At 40.9% G+C, this 13,876-nt stretch overlaps 1 protein-coding gene across 50 annotated transcripts in view; it reads right to left on the bottom strand.

Moving 5' to 3' along the window:
* The window catches only part of CLASP2 (cytoplasmic linker associated protein 2), a 495,740-nt gene that overhangs the window by 60,903 nt on the left and 420,961 nt on the right, over nt 1-13,876 (bottom strand). For 30 of the 50 annotated variants that reach the window (XR_015734236.1, XM_060686009.2, XM_060685988.2 and 27 more), the window contains 3 exons: nt 8,629-8,792; nt 8,182-8,260; nt 8,002-8,052 (listed from right to left, as the gene is read on the bottom strand). Coding sequence is in view for 48 of the 50 variants with exons in the window: in XM_060686009.2 (XP_060541992.1) it covers nt 8,002-8,052; nt 8,182-8,260; nt 8,629-8,792 (294 nt within the window). In the remaining 2 variants the exon portion in view is untranslated. The remainder of the gene's footprint in view (nt 1-8,001; nt 8,053-8,181; nt 8,261-8,628; nt 8,793-13,876) is intronic. The other 20 variants (XR_015734237.1, XM_060685994.2, XM_087894105.1 and 17 more) reach the window with 1 other exon arrangement.

The following is a 13,876-nucleotide window of genomic DNA, read 5'->3' as shown; positions in this document are numbered from 1 at the left end:
CCATTTCGACTCTTCCTGCATTTGTAATCCATCAGTTCGTTGCTTATATATTGATTCTGTCTGTAGAGCCAAAACTTGTCAAAATATTTATCAACCTGCAGTAAAGAGTCTTCTTGCTGTTTCTCAGTTAATTGAATGGAAGCCTCCTCCAGAATTGTGATTTCGGTATAATAACCTCCATTTTAGCCCCAACAATTCTTTTGTCCTCCAAAGGCACATTGTCCTGATTAATTTCTTCCTCTTTTCCAGCCAGCAAGTCATTATTATTCCCCAATTTAAAATCTTGAATAGTTCTTTTAATTATCTGTCTTATCTCAGCAGTAAAAGATTTTAAAAAGTCTTTTAAGTCCTTCGCAGTCACTACTTGTAGGTTTGCTGACTCATTTAATCCATCTTTAATTTCAGCCATTTTTCAATTGTCTCTTTATGTTTGTATTAATTCGGCTATCAGGTCATTAACTCAAATTATTTCCAGGCAAATTAGGGATGTAAGTTAGTTAAAATCAATACCACAGTATTTTCCATTCCACTTCCACTTTAAATCTTTTTCTTAAGTAACCCAATAGCTTTAACAATGTTACTGATGTTAACAAGGACTTTCACTTATAAGTGAAGGCGCCATCTTTCCCTTTTTAAACAGAGTTAACATACAATACTTGCATTTTTAGTCTCCTGGATTAACTCTGCCAGCATCCAAAATCCAAAATCCAGATTCTTTTTAATCTTTCTGATTGCTTTGCTGGTGTGGTTGCGACGCTTCGGTCTGCTTTTAAGCAGACTCGTCCCGGCTCCGGAGCTTTGAAGGGCTTTCAGGGAGCTCTCACCCTGCAAACCCCAGTCTTAAAAAAAAAAGCCTGGGGGTCTAGGGGAGCTCTACCCAGACCCTTCTGCTCTTCTCTCCCCCTTTTCTCTGGGGGAGAGTTTTAAAGCCGCTAGACAGCTGATTTTCGCTGTTCTAGTGGCTATACAGAGTCACGGGGCTGGAGCTTCTAAAAGGAGCTCCGTCGGCGTTTCGCAGAGCCACCGGAAGTCTCCACCCAAATATTATTAATAACATGGGAAACATTGTTAGATATAAGGACATTTTGTCAGAAAAGGGGGAACTTAAAACAAAACAAGATTTGGAAAAACGGGATTGATATGGTGTGGTATAAACAACTGCAAATACAATCCAAATATGAAAAAGATGCAAAATTATATGGCTTTTATATGGAATTGACAGAATTAGACAAGGTATTAACAGGAACAGATGAGGGAGTGATAAGAAAATTGTATATTTCGATTTTCCCATTTCAAGGGACAAGTCGAAGAGGGTCCTTATGGAAACCGCTATTCAACATCTGTTGGATATTCGCACAATCCAACTGGTTCCAGGGGACCAATAAGGGATGGGATTCTAATCCATCCTCTTTGTGATTCCAAAGACCTTGGGGGGTGGGGGTGGAGGGCAATTCTGGACCTGAAAAGGCTGAATTGCGTACTAATCTACAGGCGGTTCAAGATGCAGTCACTCCAGTCCATTCTGGAGAGCATCAGAGAGGGCGACTTCCTCACCTCCATAGATTTGACAGAGGCCTATCTGCACGTCCCCATTTTACCAATGCATCGACAATATCTCTGCTTCCATTACACTGGCCGACACTTCCAGTACAAGGCCCTGCCTTTCAGCCTGTCATCGGTGCCCAGGACGTTCATGAAGCTGTTAGCTGCATTAGTGGCGCATCTCTGGACTCTTCCTATGTGCGTCCAGTGCTACCTGGACAATATCCTGATACAGTCCTCTAGCGTGCAAGGTCTACCTCTTCCAGGAGCATCAGATGAGTCTAAAGGACTTGGTAAATCGTATCAGAAGGGAATGAACGGTGCCCCTGGCCCTTCTCTCGCAGCTCCTGGGCAAGATGGTTTCCTGTATTTCCATCATGCCTTGGGCACACCTGCACATCAGATCTATTCAGTGGTTCCTCCTGCCTTATCAAAGGGCAGGCAGGAGCAATTCACCATCCAAGGTCAGGGTTCCACCAGGGATGATCTGTTCCTTCTGGTGGTGGACTTCCTAGGCCAGTGATGGCTAACCTTTTTGCCGTTGCGTGCCAGGAGAGGGGGGGCGGGGAAGGGGCGCACGTGCACGTGCCCATGCGCACGCAACCACCCCACCCCACCCCCGCTCCTGGCACATGGTAGCCTGGTAGGCCTGTTTTTCTTTCTTACCTAGTTCCAGAACCTCTCTATGCATCTGGGAAGGGCGAAAACAGCCTTTCCCACTCCCTTGCAGGCCCTACGGAGGCTGAAAGGGCCAATTTTCCAACTCTTGGTGGGACAGGAAGTGACATTTTTTGCTGTCCCCAGCCTCCAGAACCTCTCTAGGAGTCTCTAGGAGCCTCTCTAGGAGTCTCTGGAGGCTGGGGACAGGAAAAAACGTCACTTCCTGTCCCACTGGGCGTCGGGAAATGGGCCCTTTCAGCCTCCATAGGGCCTCCAAAGGAGTGAGAAAGGCTGTTTTCGCCCTTCCCAGATGCATAAGAGGATCTGGAGCTAGGTAAGAAAGAAAAATGGGCCTTCCCCCCGCCCCAGGCCCTCCAGAGGCAGGAAACAGCCTGTTTCCCTACTTCTGGAGGGCCCAGAAGGCCCAAAAATCAGCTGGCCGGCACGCGTATGCGCCCCAGAGCTGAGCTGGTGTGCCCACTAATATGGCTCCACATGCCACCTGTGGCACGCATGCCATAGGTTCGCCATCATGGTCCTAGGCAATCTCAGTAGGGAATCTATTCAAGGAACCTGACTGTTACTACAGACACCAGTCTCTTTGGTTGGGGGGCCCATCTCCAGTCCAGGATGGTTCAGGAGCAGTGGTCACAGGCAGAACTGGACCACAATATAAACTGGCTGGAACTCAGGGCAGTTCATCTAGCCCTCAGGAGGTTCCAGGACATAGTGTCGGATAAACACGTCTTAATCCTGACCGACAATATGGCCACCAAGGCCCATATAAACCACCAAGGGGGAACCCACTCCAGGTCCCTTATGCAAGAGGCAGAACAGCTATGCTCTGGGCAAAGAGGCATCATCTGTCTCTCTGGGCGGAACATATTTCCAGAGTGGCGAATGTGCAGGCAGAGTGGCTCACCAGGGCCACAGTCGACCACTCAGAGTAGCGCCTGCATCTGAATTTATTTCAGGAGTTGATGGATCGCTTTGGGCTGCCAGTCATGGACCTGTTCACCACTCAGGACAACACACAACTGCCCAGTTCTTTGCAAGGTTTGTGGTACTGGGGGCAGAGGGATTCCCTCAGGCTCTTTACAGTCCTTGGCCCTGGGGACTTCTCTACGCCTTTCCTCCTCTTCCCCTGATTCTGAAGGTGATCTGGAAGGTATTGGCTGAAAAGACGGAGCTCCTGCTTCTTGCACTCCACTGGCCCAGACAGCTATGGTTTGCCGACTTGGTCAACCTGTCAGTGGCCAGACCCTGGAGGATACCACCGGACAGAATCTCCCTCAGCCAGGGGGCCTTGGTCCACCCGGATCCACAGTGGCTCCAACTGACTGACTGGCATTTGCGTGGAGATTTCTGAGCCAGGGCAATTACTCCTCCAGAGTTATCCAGATGATACAGGCTTCCAGGAGGCCTTTCACCAATCGTATATATTATGTGGCCTGGAAAGCCTTCTGCTCTTGGTGCTCCAGGTTGGGTTTGAACCATGCATTGGTATCCGTGCCCCAGATACTGGAGTTTCTCTAGGACGGGCTAGCTCCCAACACCATCTGTCATCAGGTGGTGGCCCTGTCCTCGGTCCTTTCTTGTGGGGCTCTGTAGTCCCTCGCTCAGCACCCGACCGTCAGCAGGTTCATTAGGGACACAATGAACCTACGGCCTCCAATGGTTCATGGGTACCCTACATGGGACCTGACCAAGGTACTGCATTCGCTGATCGAGGCCCCGTTCGAACCACTGAGATCGACCACACTGTGCTTCCTAAGGGCAAGGTGGCCCTTCTGATAGCTATCACATTGGCTAGACGGATCTCAGAGCTGGCAGCCCTCTCTGTCAGGAAAGATCTCTGTATCTTCCATTCTAATAGGGTGGTTTTGCGGTTGGACCCTTCCTTTGTCCCCAACCTTTGTCCTAGTTCCACAGGGCTCAGAAACTTATACTGCCCGACTTCTGCTCAGGGCCAGTACATGCCCTGGAGAAGAGGAGGATCCTTCGGGCCACTACATGCCTTGGACGTGAGGAGGGCCCTCCGCATATATATTAAGAGGACTTCCTTCTTCAGGAGGACTGAGTCCCTCTTTGTGTCCTTCCAGCCCTCTATCCTGGGCAACAAGGTCACTCCATTGACTGTGGGTGGCTGGATTTGGGCATGTATCACTAAGACCTACAAGCTCCAAGCCCTTCTGTTGCCTTGGCGGGTGACAGCTCATTCCACCAGGAGTGCAGCCACGATAGTGGCATGGGCGACGCAAGCCTCTTTTGAAGAAGTTTGTTGAGCAGCCACATGGTCCTCTCTGTCCCCTTTCATCAGACATTACAAGCTGGACGTCTTTGCTTTGGCTGAAATGGCCTTTGGCAGGCGAGTCCTCCAGAGGGTCCATTCTGATCAGGGGACCTCGGACCAGATTGCGGCCCACCCGTAGGACAAGCCAGCTTTTGAATGTCCCATACCTAGATGCTATCTCCACCACAATGGAGAAGGGGAGTTGGTCTTACCTGATACACTCCTTTTCGTTGGGTGGAGATAGCATCCAGCCCCACCCTGAAGACCGTCTGGTCCTGGTCCAAAGGGGAGAACTTTAGAACAAGACACGTCAAGTCTGTCACTTCATTCGCCAAAAGTTGGGGACCGTTGGTAAAGGAAGTGTGTCCTCACAGCTCTGACAGACTCAGTTCAATCAGCTAGCAGACGAGGTCAACCCATGCCTGGATGCTATCTCCACCCAACGAGAAGGAGCGTACCAGGTGAGACCAACATCCTATTTACTACATATTGATTTTACGGTAGATAATGTTGAAACGGCACTACGTAACCTAAAGCCATCTCTATCTATTGGCCCTGGATTATGTGCCATTATGGTCTTCTGGGTGCGCTTCAAGGTTTTGGTTACCACCTTTAAAGCGCTCCATGGCTTAGGACCTGGGTACTTGCGGGACCGCCTACTACCACCAATAGCCTCCCACCGGCCGGTACGCTCCCATAGAAAGGGGCTCCTCCGGGTGCCGTCGGCCAAACAATGTCGACTGGCGGCCCCCAGGGGGAGAGCCTTCTCTGTGGGGGCACCTACTATCTGGAACGAGCTCCCCCCAGAGATACGGAGGATCCCGGATCTGCGCACCTTTCGCCGCACTTTAAAGACCTTATTGTTTCACCAGGCAGGCCTGGCCTAATTTTCTCCCTCTTTCATAAAAGATTTTTAATTTTTAATATCTTTTAGTATTTTATACATTCAATTTTAAAATTGGTTTTAAATAGTTCGGGGTTTTAAATTTGTCAGAGCCAAAATTATTTAATTTGATTTTATTCTACTTTTAAATTTTGTATGGATGTATTTTATTGTTTGGCTGTGCACCGCCCTGAGTCCTTCGGGAGTAGGGTGGTATAGAAATCGAATAAAATAAAATAAATAAATAAAATAAATCTGATGGATTATGTGCCTATTTTTGAAAAAGTTTGTCACTACCCTAGCTGAACCTCTATGCACAATCTATGAAGTATCCTTCAGAACCAGCTCCTTGCCCGACCTATGGTCATTAGTCACAGTTATACCTATCTTTAAAAAGGGAGATCCTAGTCTAGTGGATAATTACAGACCAATCTCACTGTGTTGTATCACCTGTAAAGTTATGGAATCAATTATAAACCAATCCATCACCCTCCATTTAGAGACAAACAATCTGCTATCTAACAAGCAGTTTGGTTTTAAAAAAAAATGTCCTGTAATCTGCAACTCCTACACTGTAGAAACATTTGGACCACACATCTTGACCAGGGTAAAGCAATAGATGCAATTTACATAGACTTCTGTAAAGCCTTTGGTGCACGACAAACTACTGTTGAAATTAAGTTCTTATGGCCTCTCTGGATCCCTGTACAAGTGGATAGCCATGTTCCTATCCAATAGGCAATGAATAGTCAAAATAGGGGGGGCCCAAACAAATCTGGCACCTGTTAACAGCAGCAGCATTTTAGGACCAATAGTCTTTCTGCTTTACATCAATGACCCATGTGATCATATTAAAAGCAGCTGTGTCCTCTTTGCTGAGGTAAAATTATTTAACACCACTGACAATGCTGCTGCCCTATAAAGCAACATTGACTATGTGTCAGAATGGTCACACATTTGGCAACTCCAAATCTCAACTAATAAATGCTCTACCCTGCACATTGGCAAAAAAAAAATCAGAACACCAAATACAAGTTGGGCGGAAATGATCTCATAGACAACCCTCACTTTGTCAAGGACCTAGAAGTACTCATCTCAAATGATCTAAGCCCCAGAGCTCACTGTAACAGTATTGCCAAAAAGGCATAAAGAATTGTTAACCTAATCTTGCGAAGCTTCTTCTCCAGTAACATTGTACTGCTAACTAGGGCATATAAAACCTTTGCCAGACCAATTCTTGAATACAGTTCATCCGCCTGGAATCCACACTGTATATCGGACATTAATACAATTGAGCGGGTCCAGAGGTATTTCACGAGAAAAGTACTCCACTCCTCTACTCACAACAGAATCCCTTATGCCACCAGACTTGAAATTCTGGGCTTGTCTGTGTCCGATCTAAGCACATTACACAAAATTATCTGCTAGAACGTCTTACCTGTCAGCTTTAACCACAATAATACACAGGCAAACAATAGATACAAACTCAAGGTAAACCGCTCCAAACTCGATTGCAGAAAATATGACTTCAGCAAGAGTGGTCAACACCTGAAATGCTCTACCCGACTCCATTGTTACAGCCTCAAACCCTCACAGCTTCAACCTCAAACTGTCTACCGTGGACCTTACCCCATTCCAAAGAGGTCCATAAAGGGGGCATGCATAAACGCACCTGCGTGCCTACCATCCCTGTCCTACTGTTCCCATTTATCTGTACTTACTTCCTTTATGTTTATACCTATACCCACTATCTTGTACATGTTTGACAAACAAACAAACAAACAAACAATTCACCCACATGGATCCCCCAATGTAGCTCCCCCCAGTTTTAAAAACTTTATTCCTTTACGTTTGAATCTACAGAAAAATCTAAAGATTCGCTGTAACAAAATAGTTAACATGATTTTCTCTATAGCATTTATAATAAACATTGCATTTTAACAAATATTTTTGTTTGTAACTTTGATACCACTGCATCCAGGAGTAAAGAACTGCCATCTTGTGAAAAGCAATTAATAGACCTCTGTGAGAAGGTCTATTAGAGAAAAATAGTGGTTACATATATGCTTGTTATTTTCCCAAAATGTCTCGCTGTGCATACACAATATATATACTCAAGTCTGAAGTTTCTCCAACTGGTCATCTGCAGGAGAATAGTTTTTGTTGTTTATATATTTCAACTTTTATATATTTTCAGCAACAGCTCAGTATCTGAATATGTATCATTAATATCATACAATATTCATAATAAAAGTTTAAAGGCAAATGACTCAAATTTTGAAGATGCAAAAACATTTTACAACTGCAGAATATTCAGTCTTTTAAATGGAGATTGGGAAATTACAAACATAAAATTAGAAGAGACTTGACAGAGGGAGCTTGCATAACCAGCTTGGTGTTAGACAGCCATACAGTTTTTTAAAACTGTGTTGGACTTTGTGGAATTTTCATAGGATTCATTGTCAAATGTTTCAGGAGACCACATAATACTTGGTTATCAAGTATACAAGAGCATGCTCAAAATTCCTTGCAAAGGTTAGTAGCAGTATATGGATGCATAGAAATATTTTAATGTAAATTTTACACACAATAGGTTAAAAAAAGCAATAATTCAGAAAAAAACCTTGGAGCTCCAGAAAGAACGAAGCTGGTCCTGCAATGCTGGCTTGACTGTCTGAAATTTTATAAAAAAAAACAAACAAACCCACTAATTGAAAACCAACAACGCAGAATGTATAACACAAGACAAAAGTATTATTGAATGGAATGTCATACATAATTGTAAAGCTTTTTAAGTTTTTACCTTCAGACTTGGTGTTTGGGTCTGATCAACAGTAAACCGCATTAAAATACTGAACTGAAGATCATTTGGAAATGATTCCCTAAGAAATAATAGAATTAAATTTCACTTCATCACACTTAAAGTATGTTCAGAAACTAGACATAAAACAGGAAATACATGTACTTTGCCTAGGTAAGCAATGAGAAATAATATACAAATTATGGGTTTCTAACACTGAAAAAATTAAAACTGGACAAAGCATTTGAGTTCATTCATTGTAAAGGTACATAATATATAAACATCACCAGAAAGACAATATTATGAAAACAGAAATGTTATTATTATTTTTTCTACACTCTAATATGCTGACATATATATATGATTATTTTATGCAAAACTGGTGCATAACTTAAATACAGATGTAGAAATTTTAAAATGTGTATTTTTATTCTGATATCAATCTATTACCTTGTCACATCTAAAGCCTTCTGAACTTTTGCTTGCACAGATCCCAACAAGTCAGCTCCCATTTTTTTCAGAAGCTGGGTCAGCAGCACAAATAGCCAATCCTGTAGATCTTCTTTTTGAACTTGAATAAAATCTACTAATGTTTCCAAAAACATGCTGAACACCTGCAGTAGGGGGAAAAAGGGCGGACAAAAGGGGAAAAAAAGTAGGGAAGAAAAGGAGTTGATGCTTGCCTGTGTTGAACTCACAAAATAATGTAGTACCACATAGAAGCAGATAGAGGCAATGATACATAGCCAAGCGGGAAAACATTCTCTCCTGTTTCTTGTCAGAATCTTGTGATTCAGAAATATATTTGTATTTCTGCAAATTAGTACTTCATGCAATACCACTGAGCAAAGAAATGCTGTGATGACTGGCGCAATTCTCTTCTTCCCTCCTCACTACTTTGGTGTTTTCTGTTTCATTGAATTTGGGAACTTGATCTATGCTTCATTTTAGCATACTAGATCTTTTCATTACAACTGATCTGAAAAACTCTACATCTTCCCAGCTTTAGTGATAAATTATCTACTTTCACAGATCTTATATTCTCTCATATTGCTCAATCACAATATTTATCTCTTTTTCATACAAACTTGCTTTTTTTTTTGCTATTCAACTCTTTATAGATTTAATTCAAATATGATATTTAATAAAGTCTGAACAACCATAAAAAATCTTGTTTTCCTATTTGGAAAATAGTTTTAACTACTATGTCTTGTATGCATAGAAAACATGCTGGATATAGATAAAAAAGCTAAGATGCTACAACAATTCTTTAAAGAAACAGATTTATGACTATCTTCAATATAGTACACTGTAAGATTTGAAGCAGGGAAGAATGAAATTAATGTCTTACAAAGGATCTCTATACACCTACAAATTAACTTCAGCATTGTTTATAAAAATGTCATTAATTATGGAAATATAACAATCTGTAGTTGAACAGAATCAGGAGAACGGTGAAGAAAATTTAAAATTGGAAACTTGATCTTCATAGTTTTTGGAAGTATTTGTATCTAAACAATAGTTATAAAAAATCATAAAGGTGATCCAAAATGGTGTACTTGAATCAAAAAACAAGTTGATTAAATAATGTATAGTTGCAATAGGGAAATTTTATCTTTTTCCATATAGATACTTAGCTACACTTTGTACTGAATTAGTAATCAAACTTTCAAATAAGAATAAAAGGCATAAAAGGCATAATAATAATACTTTGATTCCTACTGCAAACAAAAAAATAAAAAAAAAATAAAAAACCAAAACATATGAGGTAGAAGAAAAAGAATCGCACAGTGAGTATATTATACCTTTCTGTTGAAACTAGCTACTAACAAGAGGTGTTCTTTTGCTCAATTCCTAAAATCTAGGTTTCATAATAAGGCAGTGATTTTCAGTTGTAATTTCATATTTATCTTGGGTCTATATTTTGCTTATCAATGGAGACTAAGGGGAGCAAGTGGCCAGTTTTAAGTTTCTGGGTGTTACCATAAAAGAGGACTTGACCTGGGACACTCATATTGCAGCACTGGTCAAAAGGGCTCAGCAGAGATTATATTACCTAAGACTTCTCAGGAAACAACAACTGAATGAAAAACAGCTGGTGGCCTTCTACTGCTGCACGATAGAGAGTATTTTAACTTGCTGCATCTGTGTATGGCTTGCAAATTGCACAGTGGCAGATAGGACAGCACTCCAGAGGGTCAACATCATTGCTCAGAGGATCATTGGTTGCCCTCTCCCCTCTTTGGAAGAGTCTTATAGCTCCCTCTGCCTTAAAAAAGTTCAAAACATTCTTAAAGATACAACTCATCCTGGGCACCCTTTTTTGGAACTATTACCATCTGGCAGATGGAACAGGATAATAAAAACAAGGACACATATTCTGAAAAACAGTTTCTATTCTAGGGCAATAACCATATTGAATTCTATGGTATAGTGCAATATCGGGTTTTCAATTTCAATTATATGTAATGTAAAGGATGTATGTTTGTGCTTTTATTTTTATAGTTATAGTGTACACTGAAGACAGCATATAATTTCGTTGTACCATGTGCAATGACAATGAAGTAAACTAAACTAAACTATATTTGCTGTTTACAGCATCAAACTACAGACTCTGCTGTTACGTAGTGCAAGCAAAATTGGGGTAATGCAGACACAATTTTGTTAAGACTCTTTGGATTTTGGATGAGTTGTCCATCTAGGGTTGGAGCTCTGTCATAACTCATTCCAAGCTTTATTGTAGGATCAGCTTTAAGCTCTAGTTAAATATATCCAAATAAAGTAGTACAGAAAACTATAATTTAATGGACTATGGAGGAAGGGATATAAAAAAGGCTAGATTTTCCAATTTTCTACCGCAGTAAACCTCAATTTAATAAACCTTGGTTTAGCACAATTCCAACTGAAGCTGCAAGTCTCTTAGAGTAAGGTTTTTTTTAACCCTCCCATTTTTTACAGAAAGTAAACAAAAGATGTGTGATAGCGAAAAACACATTCTAGGCCAGTGATGGCTAACCTTTTTGCCATTGAGTGCCAAAAGTGGGGGGGGAGTGTGGGGGGCTCATGTGCACGTGTGCCCACATCCATAATTCTATGTGCCCTGCCCCCATGCATGCGACCCCCTGTGCTCTCCCTGCTTTTGGCACATAATGGCATGGTGGGCCACCGGACTTCCGGTGGAACCGGAAGTCAGGAAACAGACCGTTTCCGGCCTCTGAGGGCCTCCAGGGGGTGGAGGTGGGGAAGGCCATTTTCACCTGCCCCAGGCTCCTAGAAAGCCTCTGGAGCCTGGGGAGAGCGAAAAACGGGCCTTCCTCACCCCCCCGGGGACCCTCTGGACGCCAGAAATAGCGTGTTTCCTGACTTCTGGTGGGCCCAGAAGACTTGAAAATCAGCTGGCCAGCGCACGCATCCACACTGGAGCTCAGCTCGCGCGCCCACCAATATGGCTCAGTGTGCCACCTGTGGTATACATGCCATAGGTTTGCCATCACAGTTCTAGGCCTTCCAAACCAAAATGAATGCAAGAACTATGGAAGCAGTACAGAACTCTGATTACATGTATTATTTGGCTATGTGGTTTACTGACTTAACTTTCTTTTTGTTGTAGGTTAGATTGTGTAAATTTGAACTATGCCAAATGAATGTTTATTAAATTGAGGCTTACTGTAGTAGAGAATTAGAAAGCCTAGCTTTTTAGAAAAACCTTCCACTAACACATGAATTGGCAACCTAAGGAGGCCCAAGGGACACAACAGATGTAGTTTCTATAGCTGGAATGGCAAAGTGGGCATGGTCTAATCATACATGTGAGCAAGCCTTGCTCTAGGGACACTGAAGTGGGGGGTATTCTTTGGATGTATCTAAGTTATGAAAATTTAAGTTTTATAATACTTTTTTCTTGTGTTTCTCACCTCAAAATGCTAAAATCATGATCAAAAAGGTTTCCATGGGTTACAATAAGGGGTTTTGGAAACTGCAGTTATCCATCTCTGTACTCAAAAAATAATAGCTATACTGAGTAAAAAGAATGATGCAACAAAATTGGATTCAGACCAAGTTAATTCTTAATATTGGTATAATTCAATTGAATTATGATCATAATTGTTGTTGTTTTCAATGGGACTTAAGTTCAACTGTCAATTTATCTCCAACTTATTATTCATGTGATGCATTTAACAGTACTGATAGGCATCATTTCATATATATTTAATATGTCAACTCACCATATTTCATGTTCAAAATTGCAACACCTGTCACTGTCTAACAATGCTGTTCCTTCTTCATAATATGTATTAACTGTAGATCAGTTAAATATAAACATAATTTATACACTGCTCAGTATTGCTTATTTCATGGCATTTTGCAAAAAAAAAAAAAGGTATTCAAGCTATGGAATAGCCAAAAAGGTGTTTGTATGTGTAAAAATCCACATACACACTGTACACAGACAAAGAATGTATGTGTATGTATGTATATATTAATGCATGCATATGTGTATTCCTATAAACAAATCTGGATATAAATCTGCAACTGGACTGTGGAGAAAAACATTTTAGATCTTTTTAATATACTTCCTTAGATGATATGAAATTAAGATGCGCCAGTCACCACAATACACAATAGCAGTAGAAAAACAAAAGGAAAGTTAATTTGTATACAAAAGCATTTCAGGATAATTTGTATAGCTGCAGGAATTTATAAAGTGCAAAAGCTACATTCTACAAACATTTTTATAAGTATAAAATAGAGGGGAGAAAGATTAGTATCCATCATGCAACAAAATCAGGGCTCTAACGAATATTGATCCAACTTACTCTCTATAGAGAGTTCCAACACAGGGGACAGCATGCAAAAAGAAAAAAGGGGGAGGGGGAGGGGGGAGATAAAACACACAAATTAGTTGCCATCTGCATAGTTCCTGCATGAGAAAATTATGATACAAGGATTTATATGTGTTAAAATATTAATATCTTTGGAATCAAATTCCTAAATAGCATGTAAGTACCAATCTATCTTCTGTCTTCTTCCCCAATTTTCTCTTTCAATATCAAATCATTGGAAGAAAAGTGCTTTTTTATGAGCAATTTTAAAACGTGGCTGTGCATCAATTCAAGCATCAAACTTTAGTTAAATTAAAGAACTGTAATCTATACATATTTATTAAAATTATAACATCTTAAGTAGATGTGCATATTTTGGGGTATACTATAGATACAAATGCAATAGAACTGAAGTCTATTATTTTCTACTATGGCAGAAAATAACTTGTTTGCAATATTTACAGAATTGAATAACCTGACATGGTGCTTCAAGTAACAGAATTTTAGCTACTTATCTGATATATCTATATCTTATCTATATAAGCTTAAATATTTTACTGAGCCCTATGGGCTCCTAAAACAAAGTGCCATTAGACAATTAAGTCAATAAACATCTTCAAACACAGCCAAAGGACTTATCAATTTTTTTTAGAATGATTGCTATAAACAGATCAAATTAAAGGTACACACCTAAGACTTATATTTCTAGCAAACACAGAAAAGCTCGCAGAAGTTAAAATGCATCCATAAGTAGAATAATTTACAACAAAAGATGCAGAACTTTTTCCAGTGAATTAAATCAGATTCATCAAGTATTAAAATTCAGCATCATTGATATCAACTGTTGTTCAAATATTTATTATCAGAAAAAGTAG

The sequence above is a fragment of the Pantherophis guttatus genome, chromosome 4 (assembly GCF_059756535.1).
Source record: "Pantherophis guttatus breed Tessera chromosome 4, ASM5975653v1, whole genome shotgun sequence".
Classification (NCBI taxonomy): Eukaryota; Metazoa; Chordata; class Lepidosauria; order Squamata; family Colubridae; genus Pantherophis; species Pantherophis guttatus.
Note: the sequence above shows the minus strand (reverse complement) of the source record. Positions and strands in the feature narration are given on the sequence as shown.